This window comes from Eurosta solidaginis, chromosome 2, assembly GCF_040869045.1.
Source record: "Eurosta solidaginis isolate ZX-2024a chromosome 2, ASM4086904v1, whole genome shotgun sequence".
NCBI lineage: Eukaryota > Metazoa > Arthropoda > Insecta > Diptera > Tephritidae > Eurosta > Eurosta solidaginis.
In genome coordinates, this window is record NC_090320.1 from 240,124,106 (window position 1) to 240,146,409 (window position 22,304).

A 22,304-nucleotide genomic window follows, 5' to 3' on the forward strand; every position below is an offset into this window, starting at 1 on the left:
GTAGGGTGTGATAAGAAAGATAAATTTATGAGTTTGTCTTTGAGTAGGGGAAAGGACTTATGCTGTACTCACCATTAATAGTCCGCCATTTTCTTCTGGCGGCATGCAACCATATGTTCGTTCTTCCTCGTATGTGCCTGTGATTTCATCGTATACTTCTTCGACAGCGCTGAAGCAGGAACCTCCTGGGCGTGTTTCACATGTACCATTTATGACATTGTCCGGGCAGCTACCATCGCAATAACAGCTTAATGTGCGGGCTGTAATGAGAGAGAGAGAAAGAGAGGGCAAATTAATATAGGAAAATCATAAAAAATTGAGTGTACGTAAATCTAAATCAATATTAATTCATCGTAGTGGTAGTGTTTTAGTCGTCCATCAACGAGCAACGAGGTAAGACGTACGCACGCACGTGGTGCTAACATTGAAAAATTAAAGCATTCTGCGCATGAGCAAACAAACGCAAAGTATATTTATGGTATGCGCAGATAAACAATAGCTTGAGTGACCGATTTCAAGAGAAATCCTATATATAGGTCAGGAAACTTCAAGAAAACAACGTTTATATATATACATATGTATATATATTTAAACTACTGTACCTATTGTTAAGTAATGCAATAGTTTTTTTTAATTGTATAAGCCAGGCTCTTAGAGTCGTAATAAATAAAGAAAGAAATTAATTAATGGAGCTCTAGTGTAGATTGAGTATTATCCACATTCAATTAGATCCAAAGCTCGTGGATACGTTTCTGGAACAAGACTGGGCTTGATCGCATTCCAGAGTCTTTGCTGACGATTCCAAAACTGGCTGAAAACATTGGAAGTTAACTTGATTTTTTTCCATAAAGTGCCTTTCCCCTTCCATTCTCCATTACTTTAGAGGGAAGAGGTGACACTGAATGACATTTTCCCCTGTAATATACATTTTGGAAAAGGTAAGATTGAATTACAGCTGCCCTAGATAGGAAAAGTTCACTGACATCGCATAGCTCGGTTGTAGTATCATATAAAATAAGGACGATTTTACAGGTTTCTCAGCCCAAGGGTCAATTTAACCTACGTGCAACGTTATGTCTTACAAATAGATGTGTACATACTTTAGCAGCAACTCAACTTCCGTAGGAAAGGGGTGTATGGGATGACAAAGTCAGTCAGCTAGTCATCGTTCCAGAGACTGTCGGGCTAGTACCTGAAGTTTCTACACCATTTCATATGGAAAGGAGAATAGTCAATTGTAAATGCGAAAGCGTTACTTCAATATGTAAATATGTAGTCACTTGAAAATGAGAAAACGTCAAATGAAATTTCGAAAGCGTCAACTGTAATTAAGAATCGTCACTTTTAAATGAAAATAGTCAATTGAAAATTCGTAGGAGTCATGTGGAAAGGAGAGTAGTCAATTTTAAATTGGAATGCGTCATTTTGATATGAGAAAGCGTCACTTCGATATGAGAAAAGTCACTTGTAAATGAGAAAGAGTCAAATGATATTTCGAAATCGTCAATTGTAGCTAGTCGGTTATAAATGAGAATATTCAATTGTAAGTGGGAAAGCGTCCATTATAAAGCATATCAAGGAACTCAGGCATCCTGCCTATGTTCAATCACTGATAGCGCAATTTTTGTCAAATATACCAGACTCCCTGCAGAAAGTGCAAAATGGCACCGAAAAAGAATAACAGGGTGAACTCTGTGCGTAATATGCGCTCGGTTGCAAACTTGGCATTCGTCTGTTTACACTTTCTTCCCTACATATTTTATCTAAAGTCGAGCCTATATTGTGACCACCTTAGCATTTGGTTTGAAGTTTTTTTTGTCACTTCAAAGCCAGGTAGCACAAACTGAAATGTATGCGCGTATTTTTCCCACTACAAATCCAATATCTTGATACTTCTCTGCCTTTGAGGACAGTCTCTACATTCGCGAGGACATCAATCAGCTAGCTTGCCATGTGGCTGCCTGTTTGGGAGATGAGGAGCAGCGGCAACCACGGCCACATGAACTATGGCGCCCAACGTGGGACCCTATTGATTATGAACAGTTTTTTCAAGTTATTTAGTAATTGATCACATAAAGCGCTATATGAAACTTTGAGCATCCAATCGGAGCTAGCTAATCTAATCTGTTACTCTACTTATTTTAATTTAATTACTTTAAAAATTTTTACTTCAAAACTGCCGAAAGGAAAAATCAACACATTTAGAATAAGAAAAAGTAAAACGTTACCAAAAGTGTGTCGGACGTGCTGCGCTGTGGACAATTGCCTACTTACAACGCCCTCGTTCATATAAATATGTGTGATCGACCCCAGAAGCGGTCAAAATATGTACATATGTAGCTCAAACAGCAATGGCTATGACAACCACAATGCATATTTATTAAAGCGGCTCATAAACGCCGCTAACAAACATTGGCGCCACAGTTTTTTTTTGCTACGCTGTTTGTTGCAGCCATTGATTTGGTGATCGTGGCCAGCCATCAACTAAAGCGCCTGCAGGCCATAATGCTCTCTGAATCCTCTACCTATATGCAATCTGTGTGCGCGTGCCGGTGCATAAAAACAAACAAGAACGTACGTATGTATATATTTATGCGTACAGCGCACAGTGTTTCGTGTAGAGCAAGCTAGCTGGACAAAAACAAAGTTCTTATTCCAAGAAAAGTGTAATGAGAAATGAAAGAAAACAAACAAAATAACGGGATTTCTGCTGTTTTTTGATATTTTTGCTCATATATATTGAGTAATTGAAGTAAGAAGGCAGGAGTGACCGTAAAATGCATTGATTAATTTGCAAAATTCTTGTTGAATATTAAGCTTCATATTTCTTTTAAGTGAACAATTTTATATAATTTTTTTGATGCATTCTAAGCCCGAAGGTAAGTAAAATTTTTTAATAGTAATTCTTTCGCAATTAGAGTATTTTCAATATATTTAACATTCCGTTATTAATAAGAAAAGGTATTTTTTCTCTATATTTTTAACTTTAGAGACAAAAAGTTACATACATCCGCGGACATCCGTGCTAAGTTTTACATATGTTATAGTAAGTATTCTCTAATAGTAGAAAGAAAAAACCATTGCGAATTCTTTGCACATCTATTTTGAATTTTTTTTTTGTAGATTTTGTTATCTCCACATATAAAATAGGATGTATGTACGTACCAGCTCCGACGAGATATCGGATGATCTACAAACGGTAAAACCAATTCTCAGGTACAGGGAACAAACACGTAGCCATAAAACTCACAAAAATAAACGCGCAAGGTCAACCAGAGCACACCAAAAGCAAAACGGCGAAGATCACTGACTTCAACCTGCCACAACCTACCGCACCAGTCACTAAGGCATAAAAACAGGTACATACAAAACAATCCTAATGCAGGTATAACCACACAGGAACGCTACACACAACAACCCCATTTGGTAACATCTACGCCAATACCTGAATGTAATATAAATACTGCACAACTGATAACAAATCAGAACGATCAACGACACTTAAGATGGCAGCACAACAATCATCAGCTATTCACCCTGTCGGAAAATCAACAACACAAAACAGTTTAGTTATAACCGTACCAAGAACGGAGTTTTTTGACATTTGGGTTCAACATTCGAAGGAAACCAGATATAAAGAATTATTGAGTTTTGTTGCACTTAAGTACGATTTAAGCGAAGCAGCGAGTATTTGATAAAATTGTATCAAAAGTGGAACACTTCTGGAAGACATAAGGAGCGATTTTTGAATAAAAACTCGGAGTGGCTTTCAGGTCCAGACTTCACATTTACAAAAACAGTGGATTCAAAGATGCCATCAGACCAACCAACCACTTCTTCAGGTAACCCCGGCCCCGGAAGACGAAAGAAGGACTTTGTTAGTTGCAGTGAAAAAACAAAACGGCGTCGAGTGGATGACCTCTTGCAATCTAGAAGTCCTGATGAGTTACTTTATGCGGCAGAAGTATCAACGTGTATGTCCGGCAACAGAAATGTTGCTAACATTATAAAAAAATCACAAGAGACCACTCAAATATCCGGCAAAAAGATGACATGTGAGCCAGATGCAAGATAATTGATCAATGTAGAAGCTTTAGCATACTACGTAGATAGCAAGTCGACGACTCATGGGTACAAAACGACTTGGAAGTGGAGCATCAAGGCAGGCCATAAGGTTTATCCATCATTTTATAGTCTAAGAAAAGCTAAGGCAGAATGCTATCCAAATGAAATTGATGTGGGTGAAACACGTGCGGAAATTAAAGTCCAGTCCGTATTAGATAAAACTGTTGAGCGTTTAGTTTTAGCAAATCAAGACATTTTTGTTAGTTTATTACCTACAAACTTGACGTATACTTTAATCAGCAAGTGGGGTTGCGATGGAAGCTCTGGCCATAGCACATATAAGCAAAAGTTTACATGCAGTTCTGACACTGATGAGTTTTTGTTTATATTTTCTTTCGTTCCACTTCAATTACAGGATGAAAAAGGTAACATTGTTTGGGAGAATCCTCGACCTTCTTCTACCAATTAAATTTATTTTTTCTAAAGAAATAAAAGATTTTATTCTTTTTGAAACGAACAAAGTTTTAGAGGAGATAAGTGCGTTGTTGCCACAAAGTACATGCTCGAAGAATACAAAGTTTCCGTAAATCACAATATGCTTCTTACAATGATTGACAGAAAAGTTTGCAATGCTTTCACTGAAACTTCTTCCGCACAAAAGTGTTATAATGGTGGTGCCACTCCAAAAGATATGAATAATGAGTTACGGGACTTTGCGCCTAACCTAGATAATCTTGGTTTTGGTTTGTCTACTCTCCATGCATGGATAAGATGTTTTGAATGATTGCTTCACATAAGTTATCGCCTCGAAGTAAAAAAATAGCAGCTTACGAATGAGGCAGATAAAGAGAGTGTAAAGCTACGTTGCAACGAAATCCAGAATGAATTTAAAAGTGTACTTGGATTGATAGTAGATAAACCGAAACCAGATTTCGGCAATACCGATGACGGCAACACTGCTCGTAGGTTGTTCGAAAATTCTGAGGCTAGTGCTGAGAATACGGGATTGGATGTAACGCTCATCAAAAGATTCGACACTCTCCTTCGCGCATTAGCATCTGCGTACAATATAAATATCCAAAGATTTGAAAAATTTGCGGTCGAGACTAAAAAACTATATATAGATCTCTATCCATGGTTTAATATGCCTGTTACAGTTCATAAAATCATAGTGCATAGTACTGATATTATAAAATCAGCAATTTTACCTATTGGTCAACTTTCTGGGGGAGCCCGTAACAAAGATTTGAGACGATTCAGGGACGATAACACACAAAAGCAGTCGCGTGAAGCCACGAATAGAGATCTTATGAATATGTTGCTTATAATATCGGATCCTTTAGTTAACATTTTTTGGGAGATACCTAAGAAAAAATTTAAATGTCTGACTTCAGAAGTCTTAAATTTACTGTTCCCCGATAATGTTGAGGAGTCAAAAAATACCCCAGTTGTTTCAAACTTTCACAGTAGTGTTGCTGATGCTCATGGCTATTCCACAAGTGACTCATCGAATGAAAGTGATGATAGCGAATAATAACATAATTATAAAAGATAGCCTACCCTATAACTTTTTGTTGGATCAGGTTTTATTTAATTTAAATCTATTGTCTTTTCTACTTTGTATGATACTTTACTTTTAAGTTTTTTGTAATAAGTAATTTTCACATAATTAATTTAATTATTTACATTGTTATTATTATTATTGTAATTCACTTTTACATTCCTGACTGGTACTATAAAATAATTTTGTAAAAATTGTAGTGCCAGGATAAATACTCAAATAAATAAAAAATATGTATGTACATATGTACAGTCACTCACATAAATAAGTAGACACCCCTTTTTGGACAATTCTTACAATTTTCGCTTTCGCAAATTTATTTTAACTAATTTCCCATAAGAAAATGTGTCACGATCTATAACAAAAACTAAATTATAATTAAAAAATTCGACGAATTTTCATAAAAAATTTTAATTTTTTTTCGGAATTTTAAAATTTTTTTAGAGTATTGAGATTTTTTGTCCATTCAATTTAAGTACAATAAAGTAATATTCCTAAGTCCTTTAAATTTTTTTGGACCTATGTCACTTATTCACATGAGTTACTGTATATGAAATAAGCAAATGTATGCATATGAAGTAAAACTTTGGAAAAAAATAAAAAAAGAAAATATGGCTGAAAAAAATTACGTAGTTGTAATAAATGACTGCATATGAAACGGAAAATCTCATAAAATAATTTTGTCCATCTAGCTTGTTCTACACGAAACACTGTGCAGCGGCGTGTTTATGGACATACATATCTGAAGACCTACAGTAGCTTATAGGAAAAATGAGATGGTGAATTTTTTTATAAAAAAAAATAAATTGTTTTTTTAGCAGCTTCTTGCACAAAAGTAATAAAATTTCAGCAAATTCTTTCAAAATAGCTGCAAAAAAAAATTATATTTTTTATTGGAATGTCGAGTATAGTTAAAAAAAAAATCAGAATTCTAAAATTTTCAAGTAATTTTTGAGATGTTCTAAAAAAGAGAATAGGAGCAATATTACAAAATTTAAATATACATACCTACAAGTGTTTGGAAATTTTTGTGTTTACAATTTTAAATAGAGCTTACGATTTCTCGAACATGTTCGAGAAGAGATTTCTCGCGGGTCTCGCCTTCTCGCGAGATTCTCGAATTACTCGTAAGGCTCGCGAGCTTCTCAACATTCAACTTAATCGATTCATTGCCTGTTTTATATAGAGCTTACGATTTCTTCTGGAGCACAAGCCAAAATGTCCGCAAAACCACAAGTAAAAAACCCCGAAATGTATAGAAGCGAGCGTGTCATTATTCTGTATTACAAAATTCTGGGTGACAAAATTCTGTAAATTGCAAAAAAATTCTGCTTGAGCAAAATTCTGCTTTTTTAAAATTCTGCTTTTTAAAATTCTGCTTTCTAAAATTCTGCTTTTTCAAAATTCTGCATGTTTAATTCTGGAAGTCAAAATTCCGGAATCATGGCATGGCGTAGCCGGTGTTGGATCGGCTAAGGGTTATTTTTTTAAAGTGCGGCCGAAGGCCGCCTACGCAGAAGGGTATACTACGCAGAAGGACATCACCGTTGCGGTAGCCACGGTTATACCACACACCCGGACTTGGCATGGCGTAGCCCAGGGTTATTTTTTATTACCGCGGCCGAAAGCCGCCTATGCAGAAAGGTGTTCTACGCAGAATTACTGTGTATGGCGCACTTTTTCAAAATAATTACATGACCTCTTTAACATTGTTAACATTATATTTTAATACAGAATTTTGAAAGCAGAATTTTAGAAAGCAGAATTTTAGAAAGCAGAATTTTAAAAAGCAGAATTTGGTTTTTAGAATTTTGTACATACAGAATTTCGACACCAACCCGTATAGAATATTGCCAATGCAGCGACTGAATTGAAAATCGAGAATATGGCAAGTATTACGAGTAATTCGAGATTCAAGAATCTCCCGAGAAGCCGTGTGCTTGATGTCTCGTTGAAAAATAAAATATTGCGAACAAAATTATATGTATAATAAATATCGTCGCCCGCTAGCCAGAAGCACGAATGTGCAATTTTTCCGAATTTGTGTTAGAGGCATCTTTGGATTACCCTTTAGATTATTTAGGTTCTATTTAAATCTTCTATTTTGATAACCAGTTGTACCTGTTTTTTCTGTTTTCTTCTGTTTTGTGTTTCCTAGTCCTGATGATGGTTTAAGAATAAAATCGAAATATCGATGAATATATGTAAAATACAATAGAAAAACATTGTGTTTTATTTTTTCAATAGGCCTTGAGCTCATTAAAGACTTCAAAAATATTTACATATAAGGCTAATAAAATTCATCAAAAAAGTAAACTGGAAAGTGTAGAGTGGAGAGGAAATAAGAGAGGATGAAAAGGGTTAACTAGAGGAGAGGCAGGTGCCTAGATAGAGAAATTCGGAACCATGTCTGTCGGGTGTATTCATACGGCTTTTTAACGTTTCTCTGAACGTTTCCATATGCCACATATTTCTTGTTTGCCATCAATGAATTTCTATCAGCACTGAACATTGAAGCATCGATGCTGTAAAACCCCAGTCGCTTTATATTTTTACGCCATCCACCATTATCTGCTCAATGAACCTATCCTTTAACGCTCCGTTTACATAGACAAATGTTGGGTTTCGGAATCGTGTATCTCCGATCCCCAGCTTTCGTATTGCAAGCCTCGCATATACTCTTCCGCGATTTCATGACATTGATACAGGTCGTCAATCATCGCATTGACGCGAAAAGTCTGTTTCCATATTCCTTAGTTGTCGACAATGGGGTACTGGTAGAGTTGGCAAATATCCGTGTACCTGTGATTTTGTCACAGCTACTGAAATATCACAGTACACTTGAGCGACAGCTTACAAGGAACATTCGTGACTGATTGCCTGTGACAGCATGTATTTCCCGTTGCCAATCACAAACTCAAACATAGCTCTCATCACAGGACAAATCGCATTTATTCTATGAACCAGTACAATGAGCAAGTTGCTTAAGCTGCGACTGAATAACAGTAGATGTCCCAAAAAACTACGCAGAGTTTATTATTCGCAACACAATTAGCAGGGAAAAATATAAAACTGAGGTAATTCTATATGACAGCATGACACTGCTTATACGGGTCCAAAAATATCGAGAGAGGTGTCAAAAGACGCGTATTGACCTCGACAACAATAATCCGAAGGCGGAAAATAAAAATTTTAGCTTGTTCAAAAAATTTTAACGAAAAGCCGGAAAATGAGCCCGGAGTGCTCCGAAACCGGTTTGGAGACCAAAACTATATCCGCGCAAACAATTTTTTTTGTGGGTATCAAAAAATCTTTAAAATTACAACAACTACATGAAAATTTTCATTTTCTTTCGCAAATATCTCTTGACAAATCAAAAATTTTTATTTTCCGCCTTCGGATTATTATTGTCGAGGTCAATGCGCGTCTTTTGACACCTCTCTAGATATTTTTGGACGCATGACACTGTCGTATAGAATCACCAAAACTGATTCCTGTTGACGTGGTATTTGTTTTTTTTTCAGTCACAGTCACGGTTAAAAGCCGCTGTGACTGAGAGGTCACAATCACAGATAACATTGTTCCTCAAAAATCATGGGATCGGCCAACATTAGTACTGTTAAGATAAAGATATTCAGTTGCGTTGACTAAAACACTTCCATTTCTATTTAGGAAAAGAAAACAAACCCTCACACAAAAGGAAATACAGACTGCAGGCGTTCTTTTCCTGCATGATATAAAGGGTTTCAGAAAGGCATTAATGTAGTATTGATTTTATTTTATGCGTTTAGACGGTTAAGCGCCATTTAAGTAAGTAAGTAAGTAAGATTTTATTTTATGATACTGAAAAAATCAATGCTGCAGAGAAGTCAAGAAGCAACACTTGGAACTATGAGGGCGAGTATTTTCAAATGCGACTCCATTTTGTAATAATGAATTCGCCTGACTGGTTTTATTGCGTCATTGGTCTTTCAAAATTGAGCTTTGATTTTTGACCATTTATTTTGTAGGGTGTATCGGATTTTTTTCTAAACAAAACAAAAAAAACAACTATGTGCCCCTGGTATGGAAGAAAATTTAAATCACGCTTAGGCAAACAATAAATTAAACAAAATCAATTCTAACTTTGAGCTTCCTGTAACTTTCACCTTGTTAGACTAAAATTAGTAGGGCTACAAAACTGCACGCTCAAAAAAAAATTTAAAGAGTTCTAAATAAAAAGTTCGAAATTTTGAATTTTTTCGAAGCTCTTTTGTCAGATTGGTTTGCATAGTTTCAGACACAAAATTTATAGACATTTTTTCTAAAACTATAGGACCGGACTGTCTTCGGCTGTACCGAAGACTTCATACCTTTCATGAATGGGGCTGAACAATAATCTTATCCGGTTCGTAATCTCCAAATAATCGGATGTATAAGATAGAAATATATAGTGAAAAGATGTACATACTTAAACGATTTTTAAGATAAATATAAAATAAAAAATGGCAAAAAACCCCCTTATCTGAACGATCGGAATGGGATATATATTATATATAGCTCCGATCGAAATCATTTTTACAGGAAATCTTCTATGATATATTAAGGGAGAAATGGCCAAAAATCTTTCTATCTGAACGATCGGTTGTATGGGATATATACTATATATAGCTCCGATCAAAGTGATTTTATCAGAAAATGTTCTATGATATATTACAATAAATATCACCAAGTTTAACGTTTTTATATTGGAAATTAAGGGAGAAATTGCCAAAAATCTTTCTATCTGAACGATCGGTTGCATGGGATATATATCATATATAACTCCGATCGAAATGATTTTTTCATGAAATCTTCTATGATATATTAGAATAAATATCACCAAGTTTAACGTTTTTATATTGGAAATTAAGGGAGAAATTGCCAAAAATCTTTCTATCTGAACGATCGGTTGCATGGGATATATACTATATATAGCTCTGATCAAAGTGATTTTTTCAGGATATCTTCTATGATATATTAGAATATATATCACCAAGTTTCACGTTTATACTTTCTAAATTAAGTGAGAAATGGCCAAAAATCTTTCTATCTGAACGATCGGTTGTATGGGATATATATCATATATAGCTCCGATCGAAATAATTTTTTCATGAAATCCTCTATGATATATTAGAATAAATATCACCAAGTTTAACGTTTTTTATATTGGAAATTAAGGGAGAAATTTCCAAAAATCTTTCTATCTGAACGATCGGTTGTATGAGATATATACTATATATAGCTCCGATAAAAGTGATTTTTTCAGAAAATGTTCTATGATATATTAGAATATATATCACCGAGTTTCACGTTTATACTTTCTAAATTGCGGCAAGAATGACCAAAATCGCCTTATCTGAACGATCGGTTGTATGGGAGATATATGTTATAGTGGTCCGATCCTACCGGATCCGACAAATGTCTAATATAATACAAAAATACATCCTTGTGCCAAATTTCATTGAGATATCTCAAAATTTGAGGGACTAGTTTGCGTTCAAACAGACAGACGGACATGGCTATATCAACTCAGTTCGTCGCCCGGATCAATTCGGTATACTTAATGGTGAGTCTATCTTCTATATTTCTCAAAGTTAAAAACATCGGACCAAAGTTAATATACCATTTCATGTTCATGAAAGGTATAAAAAAAACTGCACTGCCATTTTCTTGTGCGCTTCTGTAAGTACCAAATTTTTTAAATTTTATATAAAGTTTAAAATGTTAGGTAAGATATACAAACTTTGTAATTTTTTTTTTCTTTTTCTTAAACATGTATGCATAACTTCTTGATCCTCTGTAAAAGCATCCATGATGGTGCTGTTATAGTAAATGTTATGTATGCTTCAAAGCGCCACTGTGCGCGTACAACTGTTTCCTCTTTTTTACTGATTTCCCAAGTTGTTGTTGTTCTTCATCTGTGTTCTTTATAATTTTTTTATAATCAGTTGTTTTCTATTTTTCTGTACAATTTATGCATTCCAAACGCAACAAACTGCACTTACCACAAGCCATTTGAAATACTTTGTCTGCACAGTTGTTGTAGTTGTTGCTCATGATTGCGTTTTTTTCCTCATTCGATTGCTACGAACGCTTTAGGAATTCATAAATGTTGGCACGTATTTTGTGTTCCAACATTTTGTACGAAATTTTTTCCCATCGTTGACTTTTTTTTTCAAATTAAATTGTGTAATTCTTGTTATTAAATAAAATTCATATTTTTATTGGTGCTTGTTATATTTGTTAGCGCACTGACCACTATTAGCCGAGGAGTTGGCTATAAATACAGGAATAACATTTGTTTTGAAGTTTAACAAAAACACAAAATTCCATGTTCATTTCCTTATATGAAATACTTTTTGAATACCTGCGTTGCTATAGCTGTTTTTTCCGTTAGCCTATAATTTTAATTATGAGTTAGCGATAATAAATAAATAAATGAATACCTTTGGGAAGTGTTTTATTAATCACTGGAGTCGATCATCCGCTCTTGAAAAGCTTTTGAAATTTTCAGTCTACTGTTTGAGCGGGTACGACGACGTTAGGAACTTACAATTTATTTATAATTTGGGAAACATTTAAAAAACATGACATCAAGACGGACAATGCTACAGCTGTTTCGATTATACCTTGCAAATCTCTTCAAAGCCTTTTCTCCCGGGAGTGAGATTTGAACCCGCACTCCTACGATGGTTGAAGTGTTACAAACGCATTCAGCCACGTCATTCCTTGCGGAAGAGGAACGCACACTCCCCAGGGAAACGCGATTCACTCTAGCTCAACTTCGATCTGGATACTGTTTAACTCTTACCTATCCAGAATCAACCCGACATACAAAATGTATGCCCTACTTGCAATGTGTCCCCACATGACACCAACCATCTCTTTAATTGTAATGTGGAACCAACGCCTCTAACACCCCTCTCATTATGGTCCACCCCTGTTGAAATTGCCAGTTTCCTTGGACTCCCGTTAGAGGACATTGATGACAATTTGTGATTGGTCGCACCTATTGGATGGGTCGAAGCCCTGCTACAACAACAACAACAACATGCCTTAGTTGTTGTAAACTTTATCCCAATTGCCTTCCTTGCATATTTTATTATTTTTGCACAGTACATACTTTGTATAGTCGTTGGTAAACCGCCTTAGGAACTTACATTTAGGCTACTTGGTTTGGACTCCTTCAGTGGAGTGTTTAGATGACAAAAAGAGTGGAAAAAGACTGGAGTTGTAACAGGTTAAGGCGAATTTTCAGGTAATTTTTTCATGAACTTTCAATTTAGATGAGAAATAGTAATTTGCTTTCTCAGGCGTCGAACCAGTTTCGGCCTTCACACTACGCTACACATTAACAACTTTTGAATAAATGGATCCCATTCAACATTTTCAATCTGAGATGCAACTTTATGATACGTAGTGTCACCTGAGCCAAAAAGGACTAAAAATGTCACTGAAGATGACACAAAGCCGAATACGGTGTGTGAAAAAACGAATTTTATCTGTCGCAAATCCAACAATACAAAATGAATCTCCACTAAAGGTTTTGGAAAAAGCCAGTCCCTTTTCAAACATATTCCGAATGTGAGTGCAAGTTGAGCGGTCTTGTAAGCATTGCTTTGGGTGATTAGCTAGAATAATAGGGATCAATGTCCGGTGAAATGTAAAACACTCTAACTATGAAGTACATCAAAAGCTCTATGAGATGCATGTACTCTCCGGCTTCTGCGCAGTAACCAAGGTGTAAAAGCGAGCCACTGTCGTTACAAAAACCGTTGAAATGCTTGTTTGGTAAAAAAAAAGTCGTGAGTACCAAGTACTCGTAAAGCTCAATGTGCAAACATACATATTTCGGAATTAATATACTTAAATTAAGTAGAGCTCGCCCTTTTAAGTTTTCGGTATTACTTATTGGTCTTCCCCGGCAATCGTATCTGATATTTTCATTATCTGGACGCTTGAGGGATCAGAGAGGGTTTTTGAAGTTTTAGCGGTATTTGTGCAACAAACCGATAAGCGGCCGATGACATTGTTATCGATAACAGTTCGACAATCGAAAAATCGTCGGGAAAAATCGATATCATAATCACAAAACACTCTGATAACAAATCGATAACTTTTCTGTTACAAATCGACAGCTTTTCGACAATAAACCATTATTTTTTCGATAAAAAATCGATAATCCGTCGATTAACTTCCATAACTCGTCTATACCTTATCGATAACATTAGTTTCAAGAACTGCAGTATCCGCCAACCAAAAACTTATATGTTTGGAGTGCCTCTAAGAAGTCGTTCTTGTGATACTTAATTTACTAGATATAACACCGACATCCGATTAAACAGCAACGCGGTTAGTTATCTCGGTGTAGTTTCGGATCGATTGACTTCGACTTAAGATAAGTTTTTCAGTGCATCGATCATACTAAAGCAGAATTGCTTTCACCTCATACGTTCTAGTTTTAGTTATACTCAATACAAGATGCATGGAGAGTTTTTCCACAAAGTTGTGGACACCCATCCAAACAGGGCAGCAATAAATTAAAGCGGTGAATCAGCTTTTGCTTGTATTTCAAGCGGTAAACATCTCATGGGGGAATTCTATGCTTAATCATGGCATTCTCCTTGTACAGGCATATCTACTACTACAAAAAATGTTGCGTTTGTATTCGAAACTCTACTGAGAAGAAAACGCTTTCAGATCCATACAATCTGAATTCTTATCCATACTATGTTTTCTTTTACTTGCATATTCATCTACGTATGCGACTAAGGAAATACGCTCATCAGAAATCACACACACTTACTGTAGTAGTGTATGGGGAAATAGTGGAGAAACCCACTTTTTCGGTCATTCACATACCAAAATTCAGGCATGCTTAACGAACGAAACGATATCATTTCGTTACGATAATCAACGCTAATAAACGAAACGAAGTCACTTCGTTTCGTTTATTAACGTTAAGAACGTCAAATTAACGTTAATTTTACGATCTTAACGTTAATAAACGAAACGAAGTGACTTCGTTCCGTTTATTAGCGTTGATTATCGTAACGAAATGATATCGTTACGTTCGTTAAGCATGCCTGCCAAAATTGAAAGTGGAGAATAGTGGAGACACACACTTTTTAGTAGTAACTTTATGCGCTCCAATTTCATAAGTGCATATAAAGGTATGCACTTAGCAGTCCATATAAAGTTTAAGTGCATATGTATATGCGCGTAAAAAAAAAACAAAGCTACTAAGTATGTTATTACCGTTAGTCGAATTCCATGAATGTTTCGTAGTTAATTACTTATTAAGTTAATTATTTTATTGCAAGTAATTTGAAACTTTCCGTTTAAAAACTTTTTTATATTCTAATTAAATCCGCAAATTGTTTAACAAGTTATTACGGTATAGATAGAAAAATTAGACCTTGCGAAATATGCACAAATGAGACGCTTTTGATTTCGCCCTGCAGAACTTTTTCATTTTCTTCTACTTAATATGGTAGGTGTCACACCCATTTTACAAAGTTTTTTCTAAAGTTATATTTTGCGTCAACAAACCAATCCAATTACCATGTTTCATTTCTTTTTTCATATTTGGTACAGAATTATGGCATTTTTTCATTTTTCGTAATTTTCGATATCGAAAAAGTGGGCGTGGTTGTAGTCCAATTTCGTTCATTTTAAATATCGATTTGAGATGAGCGCCCAGGGACCAACATACCAAATTTCATCAAGATACCTCAAAATTTACTCAAGTTATCGTGTTTACAGACGGACGGACGGACATGGCTAAATTAATTTCTTTTTTTGCCCAGATCATTTTGATATATAGAAGTCTATGTATATCTATCTCGATTAGTTTATGCCGTTACGGATTACCGTTATGCGAACAAAGTTAATATACTCTGTGAGCTCTGCTCAGCTGAGTATAATTAGATGTTGTTTCGAACGGGACTTGAACCTAAGACAAAGAGCAACAGTGTTGACTCCAAAATTGCTTTTGGTATCACTCCGACAAGTGTAATACTGAACAATTAATTACGACCAACTTTTTCACATTGCACTATTTTGGTGCTAGTTTTGATATTACATTGGAATAACTCAATCAGTAAAAAGTTGAAATTAGATCAATCGTTCACTAAAAACTCGAATAGTTTCGAAATATTTTTCTTTTTATTTTGAATTTTGGTAACTTTCGCAAGAAAGTTCATTCAAAATAAATAAGAAATCTGATTTTTAAATTCAAACTATTTTTTTAACGCTAAAACAGATATACAACCATGTTCTAAAGATCGTGCAATTTCAAATAGTTTTTTTTGGCTGTTCTGAAAATCGTTCCCCTTAGGTAATTATACTCAGCTGAGCAGATCTCACAGAGTATATTAATATCAAACTGATCTGGCGGAAAAAAGAAATTCGTTTAGCCATAAATAAAATAAATCAGTAAAATTTTTGACATTGGGCGTGGCACCGCCCACTTTTAAAAGAAGGTAATTTAAAACTTTTGCAAGCTGTAATTTGACAGCTGAGTATGTAATGTTCGGTTACACCCGAACTTAGCCTTCCTTACTTGTTTTTTCTAACTTTCTTTGGATGCTTTATTTTAATTTTTTTCTAAAATATGTGCTATAAAACCACTTCGGTACCCGTCATTTCAGGTGATAAGGATATGTTTGCGCTTATATGGATGGTTTTTAATAAAACAACGTGCTTTTTATTTTATAGTACCTAAACATGGCAAATATTTGTTTGTTGGTTAGAAGCAAATATATTAGGGCACCCGATTCCTTTATATCATTATTCGTTCTCTTTTGCAAACACATAACAAAAGAATGCACCTAAAACAGTAGCAAAAAAACGTCGCATTCTAAGACAATTCATTTTAGGATGCAAAAGCGTACTTTATATGGATTTGGTCGATGCATGCAGTAACACGTAAAAGCATGAATACAAAAAAAAAATTTTATCAAAGCATTTGCTGCAGCAACGAATGAATTTTTAATTCTTTTATTTTTGTTGCATATTTGGATGTACATACCAGCGCCCATTTACAAATATGCACAAAGCTCAATTAAGAGATTGAAAAAAATTTAAATTTTTATTTTTCTTAGATTTATTCATAAATATGTATGTATATGTAAGTATAGATGCATTGCTTTGCCATTTGAAATCCTATTAAATATATGCCATTTTATTGCAATTAAATCATTATCGTAGTTCCATTGAAATTGCTGACATACCAAATAGGCAATACGCCAGCACACAATAATTAGCACTTGGTTGGGTTTTTTTATACTCAGCTGAGCAGAGCTTACAGAGTATATTAACTTTGTTCGCATAACGGCAATCCGTAACGGCATAAACTAATCGAGATAGATATAGACTTCTTAATATCAAGGTGATCTGGGCGAAAAAAGAAATTTATTCAGCCATGTCCGTCCGTCCGTCCGGCCGTCGGTCCTTCAACACGATAACTTGAGTAAATTTTGAGGTATCTTGATGAAATTTGGTTTGTAGGTTCCTGGGCACTCATCTCAGATCCAAAAAGTGCGATATTTCATTACCAAAGACGGATAAAGCGATAAAAATTGGTAGGTGGGTTAACCTTATGACGTAGAATAGAAAATTAGTAAAGTTTTGGACAATGGGCGTGCCACCGCCCACTTTTGAAAAAAGGTAATTTGAAAGTTTTGCAAACCGTAATTTGGCAGTCGTTGAAGATAACATGATGAAATTTGGCAGGAATGTTACTACTATTACTATATATGTGCTAAATAAAAGTTAGCAAAATCGGACGAAGAACACGCTCACTTTTTAATAAAAAATTTTTAAAAGTCAAATTTTAACAAAAAATTGATTATCTTAACAGTATATAAGTAAATTATGTCAACATTCAACCCCAGTAATTACATATATGGTGCACCAAAATACAAAAATAAAAGAAAATTTCAAAATGGGCGTGGCTCCGCCCTTTTTCATTTAATTTGCCCATTTAGACGCCCGAAATGGCGTCCACTATAGAACTATGGCCCACTTCCTTTTAAAATACTCTTTAATACCTTCCATTTGATACCAATGTCATACAAACACATTCCAGGGTTACCCTAGGTTCATTTTCCTACATGGTGATTTTCCTTTAATTTGTCTCCAAAGCTCTCAGCTGAGTATGTAATGTTCGGTTACACCCGAACTTAGCCTTCCTTACTTGTTTTTATAAAAATTGGGGTGGTTGAAAGTTTTTTTTTCTAACGCTCATATGCATTCTAATTTATAAACTTATAGAAGTGGTGCTGTTAACTTGACCTGCGTATGGCAGTGAGGTATAATTTATATGACAAATTATAGAAAAATAAATAAAATTTTTCTTGCGCCTGATTTACAGATCGGTGCTATGGGACAATACGCGATAAAACCCGTAATTACTACAGCAAAAATCATAAATTGCCCAACTGATTGGTTGGTTGAGATTTTTGCATTGCATACTAGATCTGATGTTGCAGCTATGTACAGCAGCGAAGTGAAAAATGGCAGTGAGAATTTCATCAATTTAATTATCGCCCTTTTTTTATTTTCTATGTATTAAGAAAAAAACGTCTATAAATTATGTAACTGAAACAATGTAAACCAATCTTAAAACCATTTTTGAAAAAATTTCGATTTTTTTTTTTTGGATTTTTCTGAACTTTTTCGAGTGCGCAGTTTTGTAGCCCAATCAATTTTAGTCTAATACCGTTTTCACACAGAAACTTAATCGAATCACAATTTTATTTAATGAAATAATTAAGTTTCCTTTTCATACAGGGCATTTTGCTCCATTAAACTCCATTAAATCTGTCAGCAGCCCCAAAAAAGTATTTCGTTTTTACAAAAAAAAGTTAAAATGGAAACCAGCCGTTTTCTTCTTAACTATGAATACAATCAAAATAAAATTCACGCGAAACTATCCATAGATGTTGCACCTAACCAAATATGTGCCTATTTTCGAAAAAGCTATATTATCTTTTGCATTTTTTCGTATTTTTCTATTTTTCGTAAATTATTGAAAAAAAAAATTTATTTTTGATTGTCATTTGTTACATTGTCAGTAAAAATCGAAGCACCAAACAAAGCCGACTGGATTTTTCACTCGATTTGGCATTCAATAAAGTAATAATGAGATAATTAGGAATTAGTATTTTGTATAGAAGATTGAGTTCTATTAGGGCTTTAATGTAGAAAACTTGACTAATTATTTCATTAAGCCTCTGTGTGAAATTGGCATAACAAAGTATGTCATAGGCCTCTCAAAATTCTATTAAATGTTTGATATTTTTTTTTTTTTGCAAATGGTGTTTCAGATTTTCTTCCATATAAAGAAAATTGTTTGTCACACTTTGTATGGAAGAAAATCTAAAGCATCCTTTGAAAAATAATTATCAAATATCAATCCGAGTTCGTAGTGACAAATAACTTTTACTTTGTTGGACTAAAATTGATTGAGGTCCAAAACTGCATACTTAAAAAATTCCAGTGAACTCGAAATAAAAAGTTTGAAATTTAAGTTAATTTTTTTGGGGATTTTTGAATTTTTTCGAAGATTTTTTTTAAATTGGTTTGCATAGTTTTAGCTACGAATTCCATTGAAGTTTTCTCTTTAAATATCGAAAATAAAGAAAAGCAGAATTGAACTGACGAACTTTGTATAAAAATTACTACTGCTATTTTACTGTTCAATGCTGTATGTAAATTGCTGTTGGTGGCACACGTACGTATCAGCATCAGCATCCGGCAATTAATTTTAAAGCGATTAAAAAATTATTATTTGCACAAATATCTACATTCGTGCGGATATGTATCTATCCTGTGTAATACATGTTTTCTTATTGTACATTTAAAAAAAAAATAATAATAATAAGTTTTAAATTAAATATGTTGCTGACACATACTTTTCGATTGTTATTTTATCAGTATTTTCGATCTTCGAACAAACGCAACATGCAAAAATGCATTAGATTGTTGTTGAGCTTTACACTTTTTCTCTTTTATTTCGTTGTGCTATGCTATTACGTTACGTTATGATATTTTTGTATTAGTTTGTTGATATATTTTTATGTTATGTTGTGTTTGTTTAAGCCGTTTCATGTTGATTATGTTACCTTAAAGTACGTATTGCTATTTTATGATTATGCTATGTATGTTATGTTTTTCTTTGTTGTGATATGTTATCTAACGTAGCCAATGTATTGTTATGAGATGTTATTTTTATGCTATCATAAGTATATAATGCATCGTTATGTTATGGTTTGTTCTGCTTATATGTCAACTGCGACGATTTACATTCTCTTCTCGAAGAAGCAACTTGCGCGCCTTGTTGGATGGCCATAATCGTTTGTCGACTGTTGAGTCGACTGTCACTGCTGCTCGGCTGTCGTTTCAAAAACATCATAATTCTCAAAAACGCCTTATTTCATAATTCGGTTTAAGAGCACCCTATCTCAGACTTTGTTTCAAAAACGCCTCATCTTACGACAAAATATATTGTATTTATACCCAGATAGGGCGTTTTTGGAACAAGTTCTGAGAAAGTGCGTTTTAAATAAAATTTCCAAACGGGGATCTATTCAAACAAATTCTGAAATAGGTCGTTTTCCAAAAGTTTTCTATGCTAGAGCATTATTTAAAAGACAGGCAAGTTAGGGCCATAGTCTACTCAGCGATCAATGTATTATTATGGGAAGTTTCAATCTTTTATCTGGCGGCCACCGTGGTGTGATGGTAGCGTGCTCCGCCTGCCACACCGTATGCCCTGGGTTCGCACCACTGGCAAAGCAACATCAAAAGTTTAGGAATACGGTTTTTCAATTAGAAGAAAATTTTTCTAAGCGGGGTCGCCCCTCGGCAGTGTTTGGCAAGCGCTCCGAGTGTATTTCTGCCATGAAAAGCTCTCAGTGAAAACTCATCTGCCTTGTAGATGCCGTTCGGAGTCGGCATAAAACATGTAGGTTCCGTCCGGCCAATTTGTAGGGAAAATCAAGAGGAGCACGACGCAAATTGGAAGAGAAGCTCGGCCTTAGATCTCTTCGGAGGTTATCGCGCCTTACATTTATTTATTTTTATATATAGTAAATAATATTATGAAACTTTACGTTATATTTAACAACGTTTTGTTACGTCATATGAATTTTTTTTTTCATTTCATTCAAGTATTTTCATTTTAGTTAGACTTAAATATTTTTCCAATCGCGGCATAATAGACGGGGTCAAAAAGATTTAAAAGCTAGATCAGCAGCTCTCCAGGCTGCAGAAAACTCACTTCCAGTCGAAGCGCTCATAAAGCTACGAAATCAAGACATAGAAGCACCCAGCGGGATACCATTGCTAAAGAACGTGTGTCTTAATGAGATGATTAAGTAAGTTGAGGAAGTGTCTGACAAACTCAGGGCATATGAAGAACTTTGCAAAGCTCTACGTATGTGGGGGCAGAATTAGTAGAACAAAGTTTCTGACTATCTTCCAGATAGGGCGTATTTAAATGAAAAAGAGCCCACAAGACGCTTAATACAGAATGTAGGACATACATTTTTTGAAACCATGGGCATTAGCGTATTGAAGAAAATGAGCAATCGGATGAGTCAGCGAATTGAAGTGCATTTGAAGATATAGACAACATAATGGGACTCGTGTTGAAAAACAGACCCTTGTTTGGCTTATGTTACTCACAAGCTCCAGTAAAAGAAATTGCTTGCTTTTTATATATATGTATATAATATCTGTTCCCATCCCCTTAAAGGAAATAGCACTAAAGTACAATACGCGCATGATTGAACTACGCTCGGAAAACTATCCGGAGGCAGCACTCTCGCCTTTACGGAACGGCTTGTTTCAAAACAGATACCGATCTGGTAGTTGTTTTTCTAGAGATCGCTAGAATTTCCGTGTAACACAACAGGCGCAAAGTGTCAATGTGACGCCACCGGATTGGCCAGCTAGGACAAGCAATTCTTATCACACATACTTTTTAGTAATTTCATTTTATTTAGTTTATTTTTGTTGAATTTTGAATATTTAATGCATTGTAATCTATTTTGATTTAATTTTTTTAAATTTATTGAACTCAATTTGATTCAATTGAGTTAATTTAATGCAGTTTAGTTTAATCAAGTCCTCTTTAATTATACTGATTTTGGTTTTTTTAGTTGACTGTAATTCAGATTAGTTTGGTTTAGATGAACCTCGGCCTAAATCTCCCAGGAGGTAAATCGCGCCAAGTATTTTTTTTTTATTTTGTTATTGATAATGGAGAAAAATTGCTAAGTTTACAAACGGCGATGGTTACTAGGACATGTTCTAAATTTCACTTCTTCCTCAGCTAGCTTCGCGCGAGCTGAGTATTGAACCCGAAATCTCCAACATTCATACTTTATATTAGCCTTTTAACCACTCAGCCATATGATTTTCTCTAATATCAATAATAAACACAATTGTATAAAGCAATATTAGCATGTCTCGCTAATTAAATACAGATCACAATTTTCTTAATTTAGTTTAGATGAGATTTGGGAAATTTAGTTTATTAAGCTCAATTTAGTTGAGCTCCGTTAAGTCTGTGTAATTTAGTTTAGTTCTGTTTATTTCTGGTTAATTAGTTCGGCTTAGTTTAGTTTAATTCATTTTAGTATAGTTA

General features: G+C 34.6%; 1 protein-coding gene across 2 annotated transcripts in view; it reads right to left on the minus strand.

Annotated features, from left to right (window-relative positions):
- The window catches only part of tkv (thickveins), a 929,476-nt gene that overhangs the window by 10,477 nt on the left and 896,695 nt on the right, over positions 1-22,304 (minus strand). For both annotated transcript variants that reach the window (XM_067767354.1, XM_067767355.1), the window contains one exon: positions 73-260. In XM_067767354.1, the coding sequence (XP_067623455.1) occupies positions 73-260 (188 nt within the window). The remainder of the gene's footprint in view (positions 1-72; positions 261-22,304) is intronic.